At 48.4% G+C, this 27,651-nt stretch overlaps 1 protein-coding gene across 1 annotated transcript in view; it reads right to left on the bottom strand.

The window, feature by feature from the left end:
• CRIM1 (cysteine rich transmembrane BMP regulator 1) overlaps positions 1 to 27,651 on the bottom strand; it is a 179,642-nt gene that overhangs the window by 40,445 nt on the left and 111,546 nt on the right. Inside the window, exons 5-7 of the mRNA XM_007521003.3 lie at positions 18,079 to 18,200; positions 10,606 to 10,788; positions 6,890 to 7,087 (exon numbers count right to left, since the gene is read on the bottom strand). Coding sequence (XP_007521065.1) covers positions 6,890 to 7,087; positions 10,606 to 10,788; positions 18,079 to 18,200 — 503 coding nt within the window. The remainder of the gene's footprint in view (positions 1 to 6,889; positions 7,088 to 10,605; positions 10,789 to 18,078; positions 18,201 to 27,651) is intronic.

Below are 27,651 nucleotides of genomic sequence, written 5' to 3'. Positions count from 1 at the left end.
CCAGCACCACCACATAAGCCAGAGCTGAGCACTGTTATCCCTCAGTGGGACAGGCCACGGCCCCAGGCATACAGAGAAGCCTTACCAGCCAGGAACAACAGCCCCGACTCCTAGATTGCTCCAGCTGCTCTGGGAAAACCAAGCCCTGAGTACTTCTTGACCTAGGTCAGCACCCACTTCTTGATAGTCTGAAAATCCTCCTGGGGACACTCTATCCTGTCTCATGAAGGAGCTGCAAAGTGAGAGGGCTGGAGCCTCAGGCTGCAGCCTCCCTTCACTGGGTGGCTGGTACTAATTTCTGTTCTCTTCCCCCTATCAGGCCCCCTTTCAGAGTGACATGATAAATCCCACTAATCTCTCTGCTATGAAAGCAAAATCAACTTAATGAATAAACAGGTATTGGGTAGAAATAAATGCCAAGTGGAAATCCGGTCAGACTGGTAAGAATTCAACTCCGAATCCAAGCAGTACACAGTGGCACATGCCATAGCTTTGTTCTGTTTCTGACATATTTCCAGAAATGGCGCACCGTGTACCGCTGCTCACTCCACAGCAAAGTAAGAGCAAACAGCGTGATCCCTGGACCACAGCCTGGCACGCCCGAGTCCCTTGGCTTCCCAACCTGTGCCTGAGTGACAGAGGGAACATCTGGGTGTCACAGATGAAGGGACTATGAGGTGAATTCCACCCAGCTCCCTCACTGCCTCTTATGATGAGAAGGTGAAGGGCAAGGTTGCAGTAGATGCTGCCACTCTCTCCTCTGTCCTGTATGCCACAACAGACAACGTTGGCACTTACGAACACCTCATCTTTCACAGGCACCCATGGCCGCACAGAGACATGTGCTGCGGCCTATCCCAGCAACCCAGAGTGTCCTTCTCCCCCCTCCTCGTCCCTGTAGTTACCACTGAGATACAGAGCAGCGCGAGATCACTTCCTTCGTCAAAGGGTCGCAGCAAATCTACTGCTGGGTGAAGTTCAGCCAGGGAGATAGCCCAAAAGCGTGCTGTTAGAGCATTCAAAGATTAAAAATAAATGTCTCTTGGGGCCAAGAGACAGTCCACCCAGTAGGGTACATGCACTGACCATGCATGAGATGCATGAGACCCTGGCACCACATGGGGGCACCACAGACAGCACAGAGAGAACTCCCTGGGTGGTAGAACATTGGCATCATCCAAGTTACCGAGTGGTGGTATCACTCATCCACGAGGTTCTAGCACCACATGAAAGAGATAATAAAATAAGTAAATAAGTAAGACTGGGGCGAGCACCTCTTTCCAAAGAGTTATTTAGATGGGAGAATTACTTAAGTCTCACACCTATTCACAAAAGAAATGTTGTAATGTATGGCCATGCAAGAGACATACCTCTAGGGCCAGGGTGGTGGTGCACCTGGTGAGTTCACGTTACCTTGCATGAGGACCTAGGTTCAAGCCCCCAGTCTCCATAGAGGGGGGGAAGCTTCATGAGCACTGAAGCAGTGTTGCAGAACTCTCTTTCCTTCTCCCTCCTTATCTCTTCCTCTCCTCTCACTTTCCTTCTATCTGTATCCAACAAATTAGTGAAATATAGAAAATAAAAAATAAACAAACAAAAAAGACAAACTAAACCAAAAGATAAGCTCTTGGTGCCTGGAAGTCAAAAAACAAAAACAAAAACAAAAACAAAAAAACCCAAAACCCAAAAAAACAACCTATGTGGTGAGTGAATTTTCTATTTAAGCAGCACGCCAGGAGTTACACTTGCTGAAAACACTTGCAGAAATACAGAGGTGCTAGGACGTTCATGAACTAGACCCTGTCAGCTTATAGCCCTGTAAAGCACTAATAGCTTTAAAAAAAAATGAAGGTCTATTTGCAACTCCTCCTTGGGACTCCTTTCAAAGCAGATGACCACACAACTGACCACTGCACTGAGCACACCACTGAACCCGCCAGTTCAGCCACTGGAGAGAAGGGGGCTAACGCTTCCACCTGTCCGGCTTCCTCTCAACAGTGGTTCTCGGCTCACCATCGACCCTTTGCACCAGACTCTGAATGCAATGACTCAGACTGGTTCTCTGAGGCTCCTGGCCCATGGAAGTCAGGGTTTTCTGCAAAGCTGAGCCTACAGGGATGCACACCATCTGGCAGGGGAGCTGTGTCAGAGCACCTGCCGCATTCTGAGCGGCCCTGTTTCTACTACACGGTCACCCTGGGAAGGAAAATCCTGTTCCACTTGGACACCAAGATCTTCATTTCGCTAGTCTGCAGCAGGACCTTGCTTCCTAGGAAGACTTTCACAAAAGGTTTAGAAATGAAAGGGGCTGGGAGTCAGGTGGTAGCGCAGCGGGTTAAGCGCACATGGTGCAAAGCACAAGGACCGGGTTAGAATCCTGGTTCGAGCCCCTGGCTCCCCACCTGCAGGGGAGTCACTTCACAGGCGGTGAAGCAGGTCTGCAGGCGTCTGTCTTCTGTCTCTCTTCCTCTCTCTCTCTCTCTCTTCTCTCTCAATTTCTCTCTGTCTCTATCCAATAACAAATAAAAAATTTTTTAAAAAGACGAGTCATTAAAAAAAAAAAAGAAATGAAAGGGGCTTTAAGAGAAGCTGCTCTGGGCAGAGGAGGGTGGGGAGGAAGTTGTGGTCTACGTGCACCACAGAATGTTACTCAGCTGCAGGAGGAGGATGAAATCTTGCTTCTTGCTGCCGTGCGGGTAGAAGTGGAGTCAAGCATGCTAAGGGGAAACAGTCGGCAGGAGAAAGAGAAACGCTGGATGACCTCACTCCTATGTAGGGTTCAAGGACCAAAGCAAGGGGACAGGCAGGCCGAAACTCAGACAATCCTTAGCATAATGTCTGCAGGTCTGAGGCCACTAACAAAGGGAGGGTCTAACAGAAAGAAGGGCCCCAATTCCCTGGAGAAGAAGACACTTTGCTGATGAGCAAAATGTGTCGATTCAGATCTAGGGATGTGAAATTGCACTCCTGAGATGACAAGGGTCCTGTAAAGCATTTTTGTAATGAAAAAAAATTCTTTTTTTTTTTTTTTTAAATTGGGTGTGGTGGTGATGCACCTGGTTGAGCACATAGGTTGGCATGCACAGTGACCCAGGTTTAAGATCCTGGTCCCTACCTGCAGGGAACGTGTGTGTGTGTGTGTGTGTGTGTGTGTGTGTGTGTGTGTGTGTGTAGCAGTGAAGCAGGACTGTAGGCCTATCATTTCCCCTCTCTCAATTTCTCTCTGTATCCAAATAAATAAAATATTTTTAAAAATGTAAAATCTCATGAAAAAGCAAACATAAGCTGGTCTATCAGACTGATGCCAGTTCCTGAAAAGCTGGACTGTGTGTGTGTGATCACTAATTAAAACAAGACATTCCACTAGCTTGACAAGAGCTCAGCATAGCAGAAGGGGCACCCTGTTCCTCTCTAACCAGTGGTTGTAGCCCAAAGGGGATGGTTTCTTTCAAGCCCACATGCCTCTTTTCTTTTTTTCTTTATTTCTTCTTCTTCCTCTTCCCCTCCCCCCTCCTCCTCCTCTTCCTCCTCTTCTTCTTTTCTAAAGGGTATGTCTCTTAATAACCTTCATTAACTTCTGTTTGGTTGCCTAAGAGTTGTCTCGTGGCCAAAAACAGTCTAACACGGTCTCCATCCGAGATGGTGTTTATTTAAGCTTGTTGGAAAAACATTCCTATCATTTCAAGAATGACTAAATATTTTTCATCCACATTGCTGGCATTCCAGACTCTGTTTTCCTGCCTCTGTTGATTAGATGAAAATGAGCAGGCCCCAGTCTGAACTATTAGATTCAATGATTGTGTTCGCTGGAAAGTTCTGAGACTGCCAGCAGGCGTGCCCTGTTGGGGCTGGGATGTGGCCAAGCAGGGGAAGCGCCAAGGAGCCCGGTCCCTGGCTGGTGGCTTCAATGGAGACAGACTTCACAGAGTCCTGTCACAGGCAGGCTTTCTTGACCACATGCTTCAGCACCATCCAAGGTTACTGTGCATTCCTTAGGATCTTTTCAATGACCAGAGAGAAAAATCAAAATATGGAGAGACTCACCCACACGAATGCTTTCTGTCTCTCAGGTCAAAGGCCTTGGTCACGTATGGTCAGTTATCTGCGTTCCTTGGTGACCCAAGTTATGGCCTTATTTGGACAAGTGACATACAGGTCCTTAAATTCCCATGTATGGGACTACGTCCCAGGGCATGGAGAGTTAAAGCAGGAAGCAACATGCCCCTGAGAGATTATGGGTTCTGTTTATTATTACTATTATTATTTTTGGCCTCCCAGTAATAGCAGGGAAGCAGTGAAGCAATACCACCCAGAAACTGAGTCTGGATCCCAGCTAGGCACCAGAACGTCCCTATCATCTGGCCCTTGGTCAGTATCTCCTGACCCTTCATTAATCTCTGCCCACCTGGCATCTCTGACCTTCAGGCCTCCTGGTCTCAGCCAAGCACATCGACTCCTGGCCTCGGAAGCCAGAGCTTAATCATCTGAGATACTGTTTGGGGAGGCAGTATTGCGGGCAGGCCTGGAAACATTTCTTCTTCTTATTTTAAGGAATTCCCACCCAGATAAGCAACCTGGTACAGACTTTTTCCAGCAGCCCTGTAGAAATCTCATGGGGGAAAGGCGGAGGTTGACTCAAATTATATGATCTGTATTTATGGGGAAGAAGGGGAAGTTTCTGTAATACTGGGATGGAGAATAAAGACCTCCAGCCTATAGGTGGAGGGGGCTTCTTTTTTGCTGACAAGCCCTGGGCAGGACTCAACCGTGGCAGAATGTTAAGGGCCAACTTAAAGAGAACCTGTGACTCAGGTAGCTGACACGTGACGGTGGGGCCTTCCTAGGTCTCAGGCTCTGGACCACAGAGCTCCTGGAGGGACGTATCTTCAGTGGTGACAGCCACCCCCAGAGGCCATACATGGTGAGGCAGCAGTTTCTAAAGCTTTGAATCCCAGTGAGGGGTCCTATCGCAGAATCCCATGTGCCAGCAGGGGACTGCAGCTAAGGGTCTGTCATGCAACTGAGTACAGAGGCATTTTCTAGAGTGTGCAAGGCACCAATGGCAGTGATTCTGGGTCTCTCTCACCCCACGGACACCTTGCTTCGTTCCTTACTCCACTGCATCCTTTGAAGGCACTGCTTGCTATTTAAGTGGGGCATTGAGTGGACAGCTGGGGAGAAGGGTTTCCCGGTCATTCCACACACTTTCTGGAAACCTGTAGACTGAGCAAGCAGATCCACTTGCTCCAACTCTTTGGCAAGCTTCCTGCTACTTCCTCATGACCTCTTGGCACGGTGGCCTTTAAATGTGCATTTGCATTTTTTCTTTTTCTTTTTTTTTCATGCGAGGAGGGAAGGAGAGAGGTAGTGGTGCCACAGGACTGGCAGAAGCTCTGGTGTCTCTCTCTCTGAATGAAAAAGTCAGTCTGGGAGTGGTGACATCATACATGAGAGAGAACTCTGCTCTACAGAACAAGAGACTATATACCATTCCAGCATAGGTGGGGCTAGGGATCGAACCCAGGGCCTCACTCATGCAAGTCCTGTACCCTACCTATTGAGCCACTTCCCAGCCCATTTCTGGGTACAATTTTAAACAGTCTAAATATTTCTTGGACCTGATCACTATCACCTTTCTATATCTTTGTGATCTAGGTTGTATGTAGACTCAGAATGGCTGGCAAAATCCTCACTAAGGATTGAGGTTTGATTCCCATGCCTGAGAGGCTGCAGAACTCTGACTCTAAGGGGTCCGACTTTCACTCCAGAAGGAGTGTCACATCTACATGGACAGATCTTTCTCCCCTTACAGGCCCCTTATCAGCCCTATTTGCCTCATAAGTTCTTTTGGTCTACTTTTCAGCCCACTGTTGGAGATTCTTGAAGCTCAAAGATCTGGTGTTTTCATTGTAACTTGTGCTGGCTTTGAACTTGTCTTTTGCTATGACACTAGCCTGTGCATGTCTATTGTCTATATTACAAAGTGACAACAGCTTATCCCTCTTTTTTGTCTTACTGCCACCAAGATTATTGATGGGGTTGCAATCATGCCTGCCCTGGAGGGAAGACTCTGAGACTTAGTCACTTACTTTGCTCTCCACAAGCTGAGCAGACAAGTGGCAGCAAGCATAGGGGAGGGGGAAGCAGGCAAAGCGACTGTAATGTTCTCCAGGACCTGGGATAAATCATTGGTTCTAGCGTTATGAAGTTATAGCTCCCGGTAGCCATTATCTGTCCTTTTTATTTTTCCTTCATTTTCTTATTAGATAGGAGACACAGAAATTGAGAGAGGCACACACCTGTAGACCTCTTTATCACTCATGAAGCATCCATCCCTGCATGTGGGGATCAGAGGCTTGAACCCTTGTCCTTGCACATTATAAAATGTGTGCTTAGCTGGGTGCGCCATTGCCTGGCCACTGAGATGTCATTTTGAGCACTGTGGCAGCTGATGTCAGAGCAAGTAAAGGCAACATAATGCCAGATCCCCTTGGAACACTCCAGTTCCTACTGTCACAGAATTTTCCAAGGTCTTTAATAACCCAAACTCCAAGGAAACCAGTCAGGTGAAGCCCAGAAGCCTGAGTGTATTCGCCTCCGGGTAGAAGGCAGAGACTTCTAGGTCCAAGGCCTGGACCACTGCACTGGGTTTCTGGAGAGAGACCCGTGAGCTAGAGCTGCTCAAACCCCAGACCCAGCACCTTGAGCTTCCTAGGCCTGGTGGGGCAGTATGAGGAAACCTAACTCTTTTGTGACAATGCCTTGGAGAACAAACTATGCCCTGACCATATGCGAGACCACGGCAAATGTCCATCATGGCCCCTGCAGGACAAGCCTGGACTGTGGAAAACACGTGGAGCAGATGCTCTGGCGAGACTCGGTCACTCACCTTCACACACGGGGCAGCACTCGCCGGCTACCTTGACGGGGTTCATGCAGCTTTGCCCACAGGCTGTAGCCACGCAGTGGGGCTCCCCGTTGACACACTGGCAGAAGGTGCAGTCGTCCTCACGCCACCGGTCCCCATGGGCTCGGATCTGGCCATTGGCGTAGCAACCGGCGGGGTTGTGGATGGGGAACACGGGGTCTGAAGGAGAAGGTCAGCGTTAGATGGGAGGGAGTGTGGAGGGGATGCCCCTCAGAGCTACACACCTGCTTCTCCACTGCTGGCTCCCCGCCCCCCACTGCCAACAGATGCGCAGGGATGCCTGTGGGTGTTTCTTGGGGACTTGGTGGAGCAGACTGTGGCCCCCCCGGACTACACGCATTCTCCTGACATCCTCCTGAAGGGGGTGCCTGTGGGATGAACCCCTCAGGCAGACGTCATGGCTTCAAAAGCACAGAACACAGCAGGGGGAGTGTGTCGGCCTCAGTGTCCAGGGTGGCAGCCTTATTTCAGCACCTGGAGGCACATCTAGCTCAGTGTGTGGCTGTCCCCTCAAGGATGCACCAGGCACATCTGGTGCCCAGGGCCCCTGAGGATGCCTGACACTGCAGGCTCCAAGTCCAGCGGGGAAACAAAGCCAGACCCCCGGGGCTGCATTATACTGCAAAGTGGCCTCCTGGGCCCAATTCTTTAGTTTTTTTTCTTTTAAACTGCATTATGTATTTCTTTTATTAGAGCATTGCTCAGCTCTGGCTTAGGGTGGTGCAGGGGATTGAACCTGGAAATTTTGAACCTCAAGCATGAGAATTTCTTTGTGTAACCATTATGCTACCTCCCCCACTCTTTTTTTTTTGTAAAGAGAGAGACAGAGGGTTGAGGGAGAGCCGAGGAGAGAGACACTACAGTATGGCTCCATCATCCACAGAGCTCCTCAGGTGCTACCTGTGATGCTCTCATGTGGTGTCATGACTTGAACCGAGGGCCTCACAGTTCGTCACATCAACACTGCTGTGTAGGGGCCCATGGTGCATCACTCAGTAGCACACACATTACCACACGCAAAGGCCTGGGGTTCAAGCCCCCGGTCTCCATCTGCAGCGAAGACGCTTCACAATCCATGAAGTAGTGCTGCATGTGTATCTTTCTCGATCTCCCTATTTCCCCCCTCTCCTCTCAATTTTTCTATGTCTCTATCAAAAATAAATAAAAGAAAAAGATTTAAGTAAAGCTGATATGCTATGGGCAATCATGCCTGCCCTGGAGGGAAGACTCTGAGCCTTAGTCACTTACTTTGCTCTCCACAAGCTGAGCAGACAAGTGGCAGCAAGGATGGGGGAGGGGGAAGCAGGCAAAGTGACTATAATGTTCGCCAGGACCTGAGGTAGATCATTTGGTAGAGCATGCAAGTTACTGAGTGTGAGACCCTGGGCTGGGGCCCTGGCACCACATGCAGGCACCACGGACAGCACCAGGGGGAGCTCCATGAATGGTAATGCAGTGCTGTGGTGTCTCTTCTTCTATCTTCTCTCTCTCCCCCACATTATAAAGAATGACAACAGGGGCCAGGTGATGGCACACCTGGTTGAGCACACATGTTACCATGTGCAAGGACCCAGGTTTGAGCCCCTGGCCCCCACCTGCAGGGGGAAAGCTTCACAAGTGATGAAGCAGTGCTGCAGGTGTCTTTTTGTCCCTCTCCCTCTCTATCACCCCCTTCCCTCTCAATTTCTGACTGTCTATATCCAGCAAATAAATGAAGATTAAAAAATTTTTTAAAAAAAGGAATGAAAACTTGAGATGACTACTCATTGGTGTTGCATCTGTGCCAGGCTCTGGACTCATGCCCTAAGACTTTATACTCTTATTTTCATGACACAGACAGAAAGAGACAGACAGAGAACAGACAGCTCACATTTTGCAGAGGGAGGGCAGTTCTGGGGATGAAACCTGTGTATTAAAAAGACTTCAGACAGGAAACCTGTCCCGTTACTAATAACAATAATAGGGCTGGGGAGATGCCACATGGTTCTGTAAAAAGACTCTCATGCTTGAGGCCCTGAGGTTCAGTTCCCAGCACCACCGTAAGCCAGAGCTGAGCAGGGATCTGGTATCTTCCTCCCTCTCTCATGTGAAGAAAAAGTAAATAAAATATTAAAAAATAATAATAACTTCTGAAGACAGCCTGGGGAATTTCAAAGTCTGACCTGTGATTCAAAAGTAAATAAATAAAAAGAAGTTGTAATTAAGGGTAATAACAATAACACTACTACTACCACCACTACTGCAACTGTTTTCACAAGTTATTCAAGGACAGAAATACCACTCTCAAAAATCCCAAGAGATTGGCGGCACATCTGATCTGCCCTCCATCAGCAAAATCTGCTGTGCTGCAGGGAGTGGAGGGGAACTGAGCTTAGTCCCTTTATTAAAAAAGTGGGAGCCAGGCCTTGTGGGAGAGCTACCAGGTCCTCCTATAACAGGCTGTGGTCAGGGCTCCAGAGAGGCATCCGTCCCGGGAGGCTGTGGCCAGGCTTAGAGCACCAGAAAAAGCTCTGTGCTCCCTCGTAAACACGCAGTGCTGTGCACTTGACTCCTGTTCTGAGCCAGGCTCTCAATGCCAGGAAGTGAGACATGGCCAGCTCTGGGCCCAGGCGACTCACAGCTCTTACTCAACCATCCTTATCTGTGTTTGCACATCACCAACTACAAAGTCCCAGAGACTCTTCCTCTCCAGAGACAAATGGGAAAACACCCCAATTAGAAAGGTGGAAAGATTGACATGATTTTTTTTTTTAAAGTCCCCAGTGGGTTGACACAGAGTAACCACCTCTATCTATGTTGGTAGAGATAATTTCCTTTAAAGATTTCATTTCTGAGAGAGACAGAGAGAAAGGTTAAGAGAGAGTGAGAGAGAAAAGACCGGATGGTGGCACACCCAGTTAAGCGCACGTTACCATGTGCAAGGGGACCTGGGTTTGAGCTCTAGCTGCTCCCCACCTGCCAGGGGTACACTTCATAAGCAGTCAAGCAGGTCTACAGGTGTTTTGCTTTCTCCCCCTCTCGACTTCTCTCTGTCCTATCAAGAATAATAATAATAATAATAATAATAATAATAATAATAATAATGGACACAAAATGGCCTCCAGGAGTGGTGAATTCATAATGCCAGCACCTTGCCCCAGTGATAACCCTGGTGGCAATATTAAATACAAGAAAGAAAGAAATAAAGAGAGAGAGAGAGAGAGAGGGAGGAAGGGAGGGAGGGAGGGAGGGAGGGAGGGAGGGAGGGAGGAAGGAAGGAAGGAAGGAAGGAAGAAAAAGAGAAGAAAAAAACAGAATTCCTATGTTGGCATGTAGAGATTACAACTCCACCCCATCCTGAATTTATTAAGCAGCATTTCTGAGGCTGGGGAGTGGGGGGTAGGGAACGCCTTCTCTCTCCCTAGGGAGGGCAGGTGTCTTGCCAAAGGTACAACCCAGATTCAAGCACTGGCACCACATGGGAGGTTGCACTGCATCAGGGGACGCTCAGTGCTGTGGTGTTATCTTCTGCTGGCTCTCTCTTTGAAAGGAGTGATGCCATGGAAACCACAAGTGGTTTTTCTAGAACAGACCTGCTGGCTGCCTAAATCCGGTGGTGCTAGTGTCTAAACTCCCCACCCCCCCATCCCAGACACACACCCCATGTGTCCTCACCCCAGTGACCCGGCCAGTCTCACCTTCACACACAGGGCAGCACTCGCCCTCAGGCACATAGTAGCGGTCACAGGTCAGCTCTCCACACTGGGCGGTAAAGCAGATGGCCACACCCTCCTGGCACCTGCAGAAACGACAGCTGTCCATCCGGAAGATCTCCCCATCCCCGTACTCCACACTGTTGAAGACGCAGGCCGGCTTTGTCTCTGAAAGAGTCCAAACATAAAGGCCATGTCCCATCACTGTCATCCTGAGCCATGATGTCCTTCCCCCATCCAGTCTCTAGAAGTCTATCTGACTTCAGCAGGTTATGACTGACAGAGTCCATAAGCTCACAGGGTGGTGGTGTAACAAAAGCAGTAAAGCCATGCAAGGCCCACTAAGCAGAGCACATCCTTATCCTCTTGAAGCCAAAGAATCAAAATCCTGCTCCTTCCACTTACTAGAATTTACAGCACTACCCTGCCCCCACCCCCCAAAAAAGGTCAAATATTCATCTGACTAGAAAGCACAAACCTGTGCTTTAAAGAGACTACATTTGTGCTATTTTTTCTTCCAGTAGTTTTATTTTTATAAGAGAGAGAGAAAGAGAAATAGAAATCTGAGCACCGCTCAGCGCTGACATGATCAGCTGCAGGGTTCAAACCCAGGACCCCAGGCTTAAAGGTCCAGTGCTCAACCGCTGAGCTATCTCCTTGGCAAACTCCCCATAGGTTTTTTGCTAAATCATTCTCTGCCTCAAATGTTTTCTTTTGCTCTTTTTTTGGAGGGGATTTTCTTCTGTCCCATCAGCTTTCTTATATCGTTTTTAAAAAATATTTTATTAATTATTGGCTAGAGACAGAGAGAACTTGAGAGGGATGGGGGGAATAGAGAAGCAGAGAGACAGAGAGACACCTGCAGCCCTGCTTCACCACTCATGAAGCTTTCCCCCCTGCAGGTGGGGACCAGGGGCTTGAACCTGGGTCCTTGCACACTGTAATGTGTGCGTTTAACCAGGTGCGCCACCGCCTGGCCCCAGCATTCTTATATCTTTATATTCTCTTTTCCCTCCCTTTGGTTTTACAGTATTTAATGGCAATAGTGCTTGGTCACAAATGAAACACATTCAATATGTAGTACCTGACTGAAGCCCAGTAACAAAAGTCTAACACAGCTATCCTTACCCTGAGTTTCCAGGCAAGGAAAGCCTAGGCAACGTGAAAAAAGTCCCCAAACTTAGCAAATGACAGAGACAAAAAAGGGCAGCTCTTCAGCTAAAGACCCGTGTCCCTTCCACTGCTTCAAGGTGTGTTCTGGGAAGGACTCAAAGGTCTGTGCTGAGAGTCTTTTAACATTACCAATGACCTCTAAGTCTTTCTCTACCCTAAAACGTTGGTTCTAAATTCACTCTTTCCTTCTAATTTTGTCTGGCACAAAATAACTTCTAATGGAGGAGTCATAATAAAAATAAAGCTACAGATCAATATTTCTTATAAACACCTTTGGAAAATACCAGCAGATGAACAGCGCTAACGTACAAATGGCCATAGGCCAATGGCAAAGTGGGATTTATTCCAAGAATAGAAGACTCACTTAACATCCCAAAACCGACTCTTATAATATGGTGTCATTTAATGGACAAAGATCATGTAACTGTCTCCACAGACACAGGAAAGAAAATCTGAGGGAGTCAGGTGGCAGTGCAGTGGGTTAAGTGCACATGGCATGCCAAGTGCAAGGACCGACACAAGGATCCCAGTTCGAGTCCCTGGCTCCTCACCTGCAGGGGAGTTACTTCACAGGCCGTGAAGCAGGTCTGCAGGTGTATATCTTTCTCTCCTCTGTCTTCCCCTCCTCTCTCCATTTCTCTCTGTCCTATCCAACAACGACATCAGTAACAATAACAACAATAAGAAAACAACAAGGGCAACAAAAGGGGGGGGGGAGAACTGATTAAAAAAAAGAAAGAAAGAAAATCTGACAGAACACAATAGCCCTTGGTAAAAAATTCTCAGTGAATGAGGAGCAGGAGGAAGCCTCCTCCAGTTGAAAAAACAGCAGCGATGAAAGTCCCACAGTTAAAAATCATTCTTGTCAAGTGAACACTTTCTCCTTTAGGTCAGGAGCAAGACAATGAGATCTACTCCTATCACCTTGATTCAACAACATGCTGGAGGTTGGGAAATGAAGTAAGAAGTAAAAATCAACAGGACTCTTAATTACAGAAGACAGAATTTTGTGTATGAATTTTTTTTCCCCAAAAGAATCCTCTAAAAGACTCTTACAACTAATAGGCACGGTCAACAAGATCTCAGTGTTTAATTGCAACTCACTGACACAAGTAGATATACTAGCAATGAACAGTCTAAAATAAAGGACACAAGCATGCTAACAATAAGCACTGAATGTTGTATTTAGTAATTCCAGGGTACAAGATCGTGATGTGATAATTACAACTCTGAAGCTCACAAACAAAGACAGGAGTGCCTCTTTGGGGCCCAGGATTCTGAGATGGTTTCTTAGATCTGACACCAAAAGCCCATGCCACTTAAGAAAAAAAAAAAAAGAACTCCACTTGCAGAGGGAAAGCTTTACAAGTGGTGAAGCAGGGCTGCAGGTGTCTGTCATTCTCTCTCCCTGTCACCCCTCCCCTCTTGAGTTTTGGCTGTCTTTATCCAGTAAATAAAGATAATAAAAAGAAAAAGAAAACTAAAGTCAAAACTGGACTTCACTGACTTTTGTGCTTCAAAGGATGCCATCCAGACAGTGGAGGTGAACAGGAGAAAATATTTAGAACAAATACATCAGGTAAAGGATTTGCATCCAGAATATAGAATAAAGAACTCTTATGAATCAGTAAGAACCCAACAGATAATCAAATATTTGAATAGCCATGTCTCCAAAGGAGGTGTAAAAGTGGCCAATAAGCAGAAAGAAAGATGCTCAACACATCATTAATTCTGAAGGGAATGAAAATCAAAGCCACAAGATACCCTCTCACATTCTCAGAAGGCTAAGATGAAAGAGAGAATGGTGCTGGTGAGAATGTGAAGAAGCTGGAATCTTTACACGTCTTTGGTGAGTATGTAAAAGTACATACAACTGTTTTGGGCAACAGCCTGACAATTCCTCAAAATATGAGAAAGAGCCATCACCTGGCCAGGCAATTCCATGTGTAGGCGTGCACCCAAGAGAAATGAAAATACATGCCCACAGGAACCTGCATTCAAATGCCTATAGCAGCGTTAGTCACAGCAGCCTCCAGACGCAAACAACCTGAACACTGGATGGCTGAACAGAACGTGATCCAGCAGTAGGATGAAACTGTTTCTTGTCCATACAAGGAGAGACATTCTGGGACATGCTAGAGCACAGATGACCCCTAGATACTTTCTACTAAAGGAAAGACGTCAACCACAAAAGGCCACGTATTACATGATTCTAAATTTATAAGAAACTCCCCTAATGGGGAGACAGAGCAAATAAGTGGTTTTGGTTTGGGGGGAGACCAAAGAAAGTGTTCTATTCATAAAAGTGATTATGATGTTAGTCTAATCTCCCATATGCCTGGGGGAATAAGCTTAACAGATCCCTCTCGCCACCATCACTGGTCATCTCCAATCAGGAACAATATAATGGACCTCCCCCCCCGTCCCCTTGTGAGCCCCTATAGGACCTTGCACTCAATGTGGATCAACAACGGTAGGGACTGTTCCATTCTCCAAAGGGAGGTCAGACAACATACTCTACCTATTACCCAAGGAAGATGGGTCCTGAAATTAGTGCATGTCGGGCTTAGCTTCGCAGGCGGGAGACAGAGGACCCGGGACTCATGGTTGAGCTGTACGCAGTCTCTAATCATGCAGGACGCAGCACAATCTAAGCCGAACTAAACTAAACTAAAACCAAACTAAACTAAAACTAACAATGCTGTCCTTATATATACTTTCCAAGTAGGGTGTGAACAGGATGTGACATAGAGAGGGTGGAGAGAAAAGTGACTGGTGAAAATCAGGGTGTGACAAGGAGAGGGGGCGGAGCAAAAACACATCATGAACCAGTGGGGATTGAACCAATGCCCTGCAGTGGTTATGTAAATAGAATACAGTGTTAAGCAGGGGGGATTAAACCAAATGAAACAGAAGGGGTTTTTAGAAGCAGAATTAGAAGCATACCAATAAGTGCAGCCTGGAATGTTCCTAGCCGTGACCACAGAATGCAAGCTCAGACCTACAGGGATGCAGAGGTAACATAGGGTCCTGTGCTGAATATGGGCCCCAGATCAAATCAATAGAGTTTATAGTTATTGGTATTTATATACTTTTCCCATATCTGAGAGCTACTATCCTCCTTGATTCAGGTTTCTAGTCCTTTTTCCAACTATGACACCATCTCCCCAGACAATAACTTAGGTCACCTGCATGTTAGCTGTCAGACTCAGGCAAAAACTAGTAAAGTCATGGGCCCCTTGGAATATACCTAAAATAGACCTACTAGCTTTTTCCAAAACGGACACCCTAACTCTTCATCTGTAATATTCTTGCCTTTAGGTTCATGATTAGTCAACAATTTTCTCTGCTTTATATCTTAACTCTTTTTTAGTCACCCGGTTCTAGATGACACCATGATGTTAACCAGACTTCCCTGGACAGACAACCCCACCAACGTGTCCTGGAGCCCTGCCTCCCCAGATCCCTGCCCCACTTGGGAAAGAGAGAGACAGGCTGGGAGTATGGATTGACCTGCCAATGCCCATGTTCAGCAGAGAAGCAATTACAGATGCCAGACCTCCCACCTTCTGCACCCCATAATGATCCTGGGTCCATACTCCCAGAAGGATATAGCATAGGAAAGCTATCAAGGGAAGGGAATGAGATATGGAGCTCTGGGGGTGGGCAATGTATGGAATTGTACCCCTCTTATCCTACAGTCTTATCAATATTTCCATTTTATAAATAAAATTTAAAAATATTTATTTATTGGGTTAAGACAAAAGAAAAATCAAGAGGTGAGGGGGAATAGAGAGGGAGAGAAACAGAGACACCTGCAGCACTGCCTCACTGCTAGTGACCACTCTCCCTCCCTGCCTTCACTGTTGCCACCAGGGTTATCACTGGGGTTGGCTGTCACCACTATGAATGCACTGCTCCAGGAGGCCATGTTTTCCCCTATTACTGGATAGGATAGACAGAAGTTGAGAGGAGAGGGGGAGATAGAGAGAGCCCTGCAGATCTGCCTCACTGCTTGTAAAGTGTCTCTGTGGCCCCCTACCTTCCACAGGTGGAGAGCAGGTACTCGAACCTGGGTCCTTGTACATGGTAACCAAATGCACCACCACACCTCCCCCCACACACTCTCCTAACAGGTATTTTCACCACTAGTCTACTGCATCTGTCTCACTATAAAGCTGTATCAGAGTCTGTGTGGGTGAGATAGTGTGTATACACACACACACACACACACACACACACACACACACACACACACACCCACATACAGCTTCTCTAGGGAATGATAATCTCTGATGGGGACCTTATGATGAAGTAAGACTTGCCCCAGGGACTGGGTGGCAAACACATACATGACAAGAGAGATGGGGGGAGGAGAGGGGGGAGAGGGAGATAGTGAGTATGAATAAAGCACCACAGTCTAGGATGTTTTTTACACCATGCTGACTTTTCACAAGCCTCTGATTCTACCTCGTGGACAACGCAGGGGCAGGGACAGTCACAGCAGTAGAGATGTCAGCAGGACAGGACATCAAGCCAAGCTCACCCCACAAGTGTCTGTGACAATGAAGAGCAACCAGAAACCCGTGGTGCTGCCATCACCTGCACATCTCATCCTCATGCGGCAGCCCTGACCTCGTGTCTGGGCTGTGCTGGTGCAAGGGGTCCACAGGCAGACCCTGGAGAGGTCTGGGGGGTCATGGAGACGGGGCTGGAAGGGGAATCAAATATCCCCCTAAGAGAAGCAGACACTTGGGTTTCTGAAACCAAGAAGCCAAGAGAGAAGACAGGTGTCTCCCTTCCTCAGCTACGGGACACTAGGGCATGTGGTGTCACCAGAGATGGTGTCTTTTCTGGGGATGGATCCCAAGATGGAAGGGGAAGAAGAGGCAAAAGTGGATGATCCGCTCAATGCTTCCCATCTTCCATGGGCTCCCAGAGGGGAGAAGGGTAACAAGAATCAGATAACTTACTCATCCATCCACTGCCTCCACCAAGGCTGGTTGCTTTCAGAAGGCAGAGAGACACACATGGCCACAATCCCTGCATCTGGCAGTTCAGATTCTAGAACATTCACACCCAGGAGAGAAGCAATAGGGATGGGGCCTAGGAAGGGAGCACATCTGAGCTCCAAGAGTCAGGGAGAGGTTTCTGCCCTGCTTCAGTATTCCCAGATTGTCACCTGCAGAGAAAGACACTGAGTGCCAGCCAGCACAGAGGCTGTGGGCCACTTGCCCATGCTGGGAGACTCAGGACCCCAGCTGCCCACCCCTCTCTCCAGGCAAGTAGACACCAGGGCCAGGCCCTGTACTGCTTCTCACTCCATTTTCACAGGTGTGGAGAGACTAAGACTCAGGGAATCCTGGGAACCCTCAGAGCCACAAGGCTGGTGCTGTTGAAAGGAGGAACCAGCTTCTAAGCTGAGGATGCCTCTGTGGACTGCTGGCCTTTTCATGAAGCCACACGGCCAATGCTCCCTAGAGCAAAATAGCTTCGAGCCAATGGGCCAATCTCCACAGGACTTGGGTGGGAGGTGACACTCTTGTTGGGGAGCAGACAGGGCAGGGTACCTGGTGAACTCTGAGGTCTCCTGGGCAGTAAGCCACTTTGTTTCTGCACTCACCCTCCCTCTGTCTAGGTGCTGTTGGCACTGAGTAATGATCTGATGGCATCCTGGCTGAGTTATGTAACTTTGCTTTTGAAAATGCTGGTATGGGGGCACTGGCCAGGCTCTTCCCGCGCAGCACCTCAACCCCATGAACACAGCTACCAGACACAGAGTCCTCTTCTGAGAGGCAGGATAGAGGGAGATGTTGGAAGAAATCTCAGTGGCCTGACAGCAGGTCAGTCCGAGTGACCCAGCATTGGGCCAAGGGTCTCTGTCAGCAGAGCAACACTTAGCTAGGTGGACGTCACATCCACTTCAAGTCATGGTCCCCCCTAACTTCCCCACCCTGTGGTGGTGACTAAAGGTATAACCTCCTGGCCACGGAAGCAGCAGAGATAGCATGTGTGGAGACGTGTGATGACAGGCTTCACACAGTCTGCTCTGTATCCCAGCATTCTCCCTGCTGATGGGTGGAATGATACCTTCTGCCCCCACATCCCAGAGGGCACTGTGATATCCTCGGCACAGTCTGTGCCCAGTGAGTGTCCTGGAGGTACTGAGAGCATCCCCACGCCTTCAGAAAAGCAGAGGCTGCTGGATCAAGCCCTCCCTCCTCCTCCTCCTCCTCCTCCTCTTACTCCAATGCACTGTCTGAGAACAAGAGAAACCCCACGTACCATTAATACATTCAAAGACATCACAGCACTTTCCAGGTGTCCCATCTCCACGAGAGACTATGCGAGGGGTGGCTCCCACCTCACACTCGGGGGAGACACATAAGCCAGAGAGACACTCGCATCTGAAACCAAAGAAAAGGGAGGAGAAAACCCCATGAATAAACAACAACATGCAAGTGGGCGGACTGCACATCAGTGGTGGGCAGGAGGTGGCGGCGGACGGGTGGGTCCCTGGGAGGCTGTCCTGTCTGTCTGGGGTCACCGGGGAATGGGCAGGGGAGGCTCAGCTCGGCTCAGAGCCCATCTGCCCACCACAGAACAGAGGCTCAGCTCTCTGGATGTGTCTCTGGAGGTGTCACTGATGTTTCACTCATTTCATTGTGTTGCTTCTGAATATGCTGCTCTTGGGGTGCCTTCCAGGCTCTCTCCTCACCCAGCACCTGGACCCCACAAGTCGCGTAGATCACCAGACTCCAAGTCCTCTTCGGAAAGAAGGAAGGGGGGTGTGGATGAGGGTAGAAGGAATCTCATAACCTGAGAATCCTTCTGGTGGGACCCTTGGGGTCAAGGGAACAGCAAGGTCAGTCCAAGTGACCCCACCTGGTCTAAGGGTCTCTGTCAGCTAAGTAGGTACCTGGTCTGCTTCAAACTGCCCCAGATTTTCTCCTGATGCGTTCACAGTCACCACCCTACCACAAGTATCTCCCCCTCAGACCTGGAGGGACAAGGGGCTGGTGCTGAGCACAGCCGAACCTCCCCCACAGCCCAGCCCACCATGGTCTGCACACACGATGCAGTGTCCTCCAAGCCACGAGGCCTATCCAGCGGTGCCCAATCTACACCACCCCTCAAGAGAATGCTCCCACGTAGCTGCCTCTCTACTCCCCTGGGAGGGGGGTTTCCATATCTTTCTTCTAACTGCCCTCTTTCTCTCATCAGAGCACAGCTCAGTTCCGGATTCTGGTGGTGACGAAGATTGAACCTGAGACTTCTCACATGCAAGCCCTCTACACTATGCTATCTTCCCAGCTCTAATAACTTAAAAACAAACAAACAAACACATTACAAGAGAGGATGAGATAAGAGGGAGGGCAAGAGCTCTGCGACAGGGTGGTGTTGGGGACTGAACTTGGGGCCGTGGGGGTGCAAGTCCTGGGCTTTGTCATTAGGCAATTTTTAGGGACCTCTTTGAACTCTTTTTTTTTTTTTTGCCTCCATGATATTGCTGGGGCTTGGTGCCTGTACCACAAACCCACTGCTCCTGGAGGCCATTTTTTCCCTTTTGTTGGCCTTGTTTTATCATTGTTGTGGTTATTATTACTATTGTCTTTCTCACCACTTGTGAAGCAACCCCCCTGCAAGTGGGAAGCCTGGGGGCTTGAACCGGGATCCTTATGCCAGTCCTTGTGCTTATGGTGCGCTTAACCTGCTGTGCTCCCTCCCGACCCCCTCTTTCAACTCTTTAAAGCTATTAGCTCTCTGTCTTCATTAGTCAGTATGACTGTGCCTTCTCACAGCTACCTTCAGGTAAAGTGGCATCAAATAAAATGACAGCGTCCACAGGAGGCACGCTCTGTGCACAGAGGGGTGTGAGCTGGACACTCCTTTGTGCCAGCTGTTTGGACATGCAAGTCTCCACTTGGGGGCTTGAAGTCACTCTGCCCGCTGTGCCGTAACCCCCAGCCTACACTGTACCTCTGCTGGCTTGAACCCTGACATTTGCACTGCAGACACAGAGCCTTGAATGGCAAGGAGAGGGGGTAGAAATCAGTGCCTTTTCTGCCTGCTGTTCTCACCTACAAGGCAACTGGAGGAGGAAGTGAGAGGCTCCAGACAGACAGCAGGGGGCAGGAGACCAACATGAGAGGAAGCAGGGTTGGTGGAGAGAGGGGGCTGAGGGAGATCCTGGCGTGGCAGAAGAGAAAGGCAGGCACCCCAAGTGTAGAAGTATGTGTTTGTGTGCGCAGGGCCAGGATAGGGGGACATGCACTCTGTCCCTCCTGATGCCCCCCCTTTTTAGTGACAGATCTGTCATGTTGCTTTTCAGATAGCTCTGCAGTACATTATTCTAGCCAATTCTGGAAGTGGCAAGAAAAAAGGGATGTGTAAGTTTAAGTGTGCACCAAAAATCATTCGGGTTGCTGGGAGGTAGGGATGACTCTTTCACACGTCTTCCAAGTGGGAGTGATGCTTCTGTCAGGGTTTCTGGGAGCAAGGGGGATGGGTGAGGTCACTATAGGTTGGCCTCTTGTTTGTCTACAGACACTGGGAGCTGAGCCGGGGCTGGTCACTGCCCTCTACTGTGTTCCCACAAGACTCTGGCCTGTGTGTGTGTATGTGTCAGGGGTGGAGGATGCTGGCAAGGCTGCCCAGTCTCTGAATCAAAGAGACTGGAGCACCGAGGGGGTCATGCCCGTATCCCTGAATCTGGACATAGCTTCTGTGAAAGGCTCTCTTCCTGCCCACCCCAAGAATAGGTGAGGCTTCTGGACCCACGTCCTCAGCTACAGAAAGGGTCCAGGCCTCATTGTATTTAGACACTGAGGAGCATCTAATCAACCCCAAAACACCTCTTCAACTGTTGCTGTTGCCCTTTGGGTATCTTTCAGATTTTTTTTTTTTTTTTTTTTTAACCAGAGCACCATTCAGCTCTGGCTACTTACGTTGCCAGGGTTTGGACCTGGAAAGTCTCACGTGCAAGTCCTATGTGCTACAGCCAAGAAATCTCCCCAGCCCTCCTAACTCTTTCCATTCTGCATTCTGGTCTTTTCTGGTGAGTGCCATTCTGTCTGGTAATGACCTCCTTTGGAGCCATATCAAGTAAAGTGTCATACGTCTCACAGAAGGCATATGCTGAACACATGGGGGGTGGGGGGTGGTTGAAAAGGCAGGAACCATCCAGTGACTCTGTGACATTTGCCTGAACCTTCCGTCTTTCAGTCATGTCCAATGGACACGTCCATGATGCATCTCTGCGAGCCTGCTGAAGTCAGACAGGACCCAACGCCAGGCCCAGAGCATTGGTGGCACTAGCCCACTGGGGGCCTGTGCTGTCCCTCCCCCTCTATACCTGGCCCACACCCCAGAGAAGTGGGAGCTCTTCCAGACACCCACACTGGCCTATGACCCAAACCCCACTGCTCTGCCATCCTGCTTGTGGGAAACATCCTTGGATAAGCTAGTGATCCTGCTCCCACTTTCCTCCCCTGCTCTCTCACCACACTCCACCTGCCCTTGGCAAGATCTCCCTACCTATAGTTGGCTCTGGGCTTCTCACCTCCCTGAACTGGGGTCAGTGGATCTCTAAGGCCCTTAACCGAGGGGAGGGTTTGAAGGAAGCAGAAGAGGTGATAGTCGGGGCTCCTATATTGGGTCTCCACGAGGCTAGGGCTTTAGAAAAAAATCCTGTTCTTACTGTAGATGGCAGACTGTCAAACGACAGCTTCACAGGCCTCCAGAGCACACGGTCCATGAGAGCTACCTTGGGATAGAAATGTCCACATCCGTTTACTCCCATCCAGCAACCAATAGGAGATCCCAACAGGAGACCCGTGGTGATCCAGGAAATTTACCAGGATTATAAACAGGGTCCCTGAGTCTGAAGCTATTTTGAAAAAATATGATGAGTCTTATATGGCCTGGGTTAGCTGGAGCTGGCAGGCCTACCCTTTCACAAAAGACTTTTGAAATATTAATCTCGGAGTTGGGTAGCGCACCGGGTTAAGTGCACATGGGGTGGAGTGCAAGGACCAGTGTTAACGATCCCAGTTCAAGCCCCCAGCTCCCCACCTGCAGGGGAGTCGTTTCACAGGTGGTGAAGCAGGTCTGCAGGTGTCTTTCTCTCCCCCTCTCTGTCTTCCTCTCCTTTCTCCATTTCTCTCTGTCCTAACAACGACAACATCAATCACAACAACAATAATAACTACAGCAACAATAAAAAAGAAATAAATATTAATCTGAAGACCAATCAGGAGCCTAGATGGATGTTATCACTTGCCCTTAAGCACTTGGGAGGCCTGCCCTGTACTTCATCAGGTTCCTCTGCCAACCCAGGTCACACCACCCTCCCCAGAGGCTCAGTCTTGTACAGTCAACCCCCAAGTCCTAGCTGACTTGTGACTTCACAGACTCATGCTCAGCCTAGCAGCCAGCACCCACCTGCCCACCCACACCCCCAGTCTTCCTTCTTGTTCCACCTATTGTCACTTTCCCCTACCCCCCCTTCTGGAAGTTACACTGTCCCTCTGGCCACACTAGCCCCTCTGCTGTCTTTGCACCCCTCACACAGCTGTCTAGACATCACCCTTCTAGAACAACCTCAGGCAGCAGCACTGCCCCGCTCTGCTGAACCCCAAAGAGCCACTTACACAAAAGCCTTCCTATCTTTGCTTTGGGATGCCCCGAGTCCCAAGCTCACCTCCAAGCATATTCTACCCTGTGCTGGTGAGTCTTTCAATAAATCTGACGAGCGATGAGGCAGCCCTGAGACTTCTTGGATGTTCTAGTCCAATGTGACTTCAGCTAACCAAAGATAACAAATTCTCAGATGGAACCTAACTAGAAAGGAATAGGGTGAGGGTGGGGGTGGGGTCGTTAACCACTCAACATACAGGAGAGAGAGGCAAACCACTGAGGCATCTGTTATCGGGGGCTCAAAGGGGCTCTGTGGGACAAAGCCATACTTGTGACATCTTGAGTGCACCTGCAAAAGGGTTTTCAGACTAGAAATCAAATAACTGATTCACATATTTAAATATCGCCACTAAACTTTACCATTCATTTGATAGTCATGAGTCTGAGCCAAAACTACCACTATCTAACCTGAGAGACTGTCATGACAGGTCAAAGAAGCTCTGTGATCCAGCTCCCCTTCTCTAGCCCCACAGCAAGCAGCAATCTGTGCTCTGGAAGGTTTGCTTACTTACGAGAGAGAGAGAGAGAGAAAGAGAGAGAGAGAGAGAGAGAGAGAGAGACGCAGGATAGGGAGGAAAGGAAGAGGGTGAGAAGCAGAGCACTGCTGCAGTGTTGGGACTGAATCCAGGACCTCAGGCATGCAGGCGTTCTTTCCATCACTGTGTCCCCTCCTCAGGCACAACTCATTTCTACTCTGTCTCTATGTCTCTTCCACCCCCATCTCTATGGCTCATGTGAAGAGACTCACACACTCTTTGAGCTCAGGGCTTTCTCACTCCCAAACAACCTGTATTTGTAATCTGCCAGAAAAAAGCAAGCCTCTAGTACTGCCCTCAGTGTTAGCAGATTGAGAAATCAAAGTGTCATGCTCCTCCCTTTCTGCAAAAACGGGGCTTGGCGGGGCTGGCATCTCTGCCAACAGGTAGATTCAGCTTCCTGAGCCTCCGAGCAGTGCTGGGTTGGGAAGGCAGCTGAGCTATACAGGGAAGCTAGGCCCTACCCTTCCCCCCAAAGTTTTCTGATCAGTATCTGGGAAAGAAGTTATAATAACACACCTACAACTACTTCTTTTCCCTTTACTAAAGAAAAGGTGCAGAAGAGACAGCCCGCAAGATTCACCAGCATGACTAGAGAAACCATCAGGGGGCCAGTGGGTGGCACACTTGGTTAAACGCACACGTTACAGTGGGCAGGGACCCAGATTCAAGCCCATGGTCCCAGCCTGCAGGGAGTGGTGAAGGAGGACTGCAGGCATCTCTCTGTCTTTCTCCTTCTCTACCTGCCCCTCTCAATTTCTATCTCTATCCAATAGTAAATTAAAATTAAAAAGAGATACCATCAGTACAAGTTGGTGCTCTCTAGGGAAGGTGTGACAGGTTCCGTTTGTTTTTCCCCCTCAACATCTAGCAAAGATCGGGGTGCCTATGTGACCCCCCCATAGTGGGAGCACAGAGAACCTGGAGCACATGTTCCTGGCCCCCCGACACACACACACACACACACACACACACACACACACACACACACACACACACACACACACTCACTCACTCACTCCTCCAGGGAAGGACCAGTTCGGGCAGCATGTTAGAGCCTTGCAAAGAAAGAGAACACCAGCAGACAAAACCAAGGCCCTTCTCATCAAGAGAGGTGAGGGATCCCTTCGTGTTTAGAGCTATGAGAAATCAATGACCACAGTCACCAAACTGCCCTTTCCCTTCTCCATCTGGTGAGCTCTGCCTCGTGTGTACAAGAGTCAGCTCAAAAGTCAAACCCGGCCGCTTCCAAATCGGAATGAGTCTCCCTACTCTGTGAGCATGACTGGCTTCTGCTCACTTGCCCTTTGAGGGCACAGAGCCCATTATGCTGCAATGACTTATAAGTATGTTTACCTAGCCGTTAAGACAGTTGCCACCAGAGATGATGCCCAATCCCGCCAGGCAGCAAAATGTCCGGCAGGTGACAAATACTTAAAATATATGTTCCCTGAACTGACCAGAGACACAGTGTTGTTTTGATGTGAGCCCAATACATATTAACTATAAATGCGAAGGAAAGCACCTTCTGGGAATTTACCTGTGCTAGGCACTGACAGAGAGAGAGAGAGAGACAAAGGGGATCCTTGCTCCTCCAAAAGTGCATCATCAAATGTCATAGGGGCAGTGTCTAAGAATCTTCAAGAATCTCCGACCCTGCTAGGGAAACCAAAAGTACTCCAGCACCCAGAAAGCAAAGCACCCCACCATAATGTCAAAGGGGCTGTGACAGGCAACTTCTTTCTTTTCCAAATGCCAAGTCAGGAAATAGGCATTTCAGATGCACGTGTCTGTGCCACACATTCCCAAGAGACTCGCTGAGCCTCACACCCAAGAGAGCCCAGCTGTTTCCGCCCTGTGGGACCATAGCTCAGCTGTCACACATCTCCGGGGAAAGTGGAACCCAGACCCTTCTGCAAACCATGCCTGTCTAGGAGAACGGTACAAAGACTAAAATCCACTCCACTTAAGACTTTGAGTCACTTTGGGTTTTGCCAAGGAAGAGAGAACTTCACCTTTTTTAGCTGTGTTCCTCTAACTCCACAAATAGCCTCACAAAGCTTGCAGCACACCTGGCACTGTTGTGTGCCCATGTCAGGATGGGAGTACCAAGGAGAGTGGGTGAGGAAAGCCTTCAAGGGTTCAACGTCACCTCCTCTGGATTCTGCCCGATGGAATTGTGGGGTTCAGCTCAGTCAGTCCTCTCTGCCACAGTGAGCCGCAAGGCCACATGATGACTTAATGCCCAGGGACAGTCAGACCCATTAAGGGCAGAGTCACCAAGTGACAGCCCTGAGCTGCAGCTCAGAACTGAAACAAGCAGAAAACAAGACCAGAGAGCAGGCCAACTCCAGGGTGAAATACGAGAGGCGGAAGGCACTCATGGAGAGCACGCAGGGCGTGCACACATCTGAAGTGAATTATTGACAAATTAAAGACTCCGTGAGGGGGACAGTTCATCTGCAGTGGGCAGGGGCTTAACTTCTAGGAAAGCACAGTTTCTGAATCTGGGGATGTGTCCAACAACAACATGGGATGCCTAAGATGATTTTGCTTTAAAAACATCAGTGTTTAATATAGACTCTGGTGTTTTTTGTTTTTTTTTTAAGTTATGAGTTGCTCTTTGAGGCCAAAAATTTCTGTGACAGAGGGCAGCAGAATAGATGTTCTTTTCTTAGTTGAGAAAGAAGGGCCTTGAATCCACTTCCAATTTTTGTTTTTCTGCATGTGCTTAAAAATACGGAGAAGGCCACCACGTTAGTATGTCCAGAGTCAGGGATATTTTTCCTCTGTGCTATGCTAATGCATAGTTTACATATTGCATAATTAAACTGTGCTTATTTTCCTGAGCAGCAGTTGAATAAATTATCCAAATTAAGGGGAATAGTCAAAAGACAAGTAAAGTAAAGATCTACATCAGGGAAACCTAACTACTCACATACAAGAACCTTAAAAACAAAACAAAACCCAAAACAGTTATTATTAAGTGCCATCTTCTCAGAGACAATGCCTTTGGAACAGATGGAATGTGATAATTAATTACAAGGTTTCTAATTTGATAAAGTCCTTTTGAAAAATGCACATTCAAGGACAATTTCCACTGGTTAATTTGAGTAGACATGAGACAGGCAACTTAATTACCCAGCACAATGCTCCAAGCATATGAATGTGAAATGAAAATCATCTGAAGGGCTGAGTATCTTTTCAGGAGTGCTTCCTGATTTCTGACCATGAACTTGGCCATTGCAAGCCACCCACAGGTCATCCCTGGCTGTGCCCTGTCTGTCTGGTTGGGTGGGTCTGTTTCGTGTTGTAGATAGTCCTTGGTGTTGCCCTGGTCCTTGTGACATCCTTCTACTTTAACCCTCCCCCCACCTCCTACCACTACTCCCCTTAAGGTTTCAGCCATCAGAAAGACTACGCAGTTCTGGAAAGTTCCACTGCTCAAATGGAAGTACATGAACAAGCAAAATGCTGCGAGATCTCCAAACGATGTACTGAGAAACAGACAGAGAAATGGAGCAGAGAAATCAGAAAACCTACTGAATTCTCAGGAAGAAAAGGAAGCAAAGAATTCCACAATTTGCAAATACACGCAAGTAGAGAGGAAGAAGAACTGCTATCAGTGACTGTGTGTGTGTGTGTGTGTGTGTGTGTGTGTGTACACACTCTTCTAACTTCTCTTTTGGATTTAAAACTGGCATATTGCTTGGTAGCCATTTCTTATCTTCAGTTTTTATCATTTGGTGGAAAGTCACTCTATGTATGAAGTTGAGTGTTTTCTTAAAAGCAGACAATTCTGTGTGTGTTTCCTTCGTACAGCATTCCAAAAGGGTTGGAAGCTTCTGGAAGCTGGCAGTAGAGATGTTTGTCAGGGGTTGGGTTCCTTTAAGCCAAGGTCACAGACCACCCCAAGCCCAGGCTTCTCTAATTCCCAGGAGGTCTCAAAGGGTCTCTGCTTTTTCACTAACCATTTTTCAGGTCAGCACTTTATTTTCACTCACTGTAGCTTTGCGGTTGGTTAGACTAATTTTTATTTAATTCAAGAGTTTCTGAAGGGAAAGGATAAGCAGCCAAGGATTCCATTCAGCTGGCCTCACCCGGTATGAGTCAGTCTCAGGCTGTAAATTCTGGAGTTCCAGAACGAGCCTTTTCTAAAATTGACACTTTGTGCTGGTCAGCAGTTAGTCAAGATCCCAATGTGAAGAACACCCACAAATCCAATTTCCTTTAGAGTGCACAAGACAACAGCTGGCAGAGGAAAGGCTACTGAGCCCTGAGCTTTTCAGCTAGGGGCAACTGATCAGACACATCTCGACACTGAGGCAGAGGACACCCAGGACATTTCTGAGCCGTGTGCCTCGTTTCTCTTTCAGATGTAAAGGGCTGAGCATTCTACCTTTAAAAAAAAAAAAAAACGGTTTTCCCCGTTTTGCTTTGCTTATTTTAAACTATTTTATTACTGATACTTATTTATTGGATAGAGGCAGCTAGAAATCAAGAGGGAAGGGGGAGGTAGAGAGGGAGAAAGACAGAGACACCTGCAGCCCTGCTTTACCACTTGCAAAGCCTTCCTCCTGCAGGTGGGGACCAGGGGCTCAAACCTGCACCCTTGCGCATCGTA

This window comes from Erinaceus europaeus, chromosome 3 (genome assembly GCF_950295315.1).
Source record: "Erinaceus europaeus chromosome 3, mEriEur2.1, whole genome shotgun sequence".
Taxonomy (NCBI): domain Eukaryota; kingdom Metazoa; phylum Chordata; class Mammalia; order Eulipotyphla; family Erinaceidae; genus Erinaceus; species Erinaceus europaeus.
This window is presented reverse-complemented; position numbering and strand designations above follow the sequence as displayed.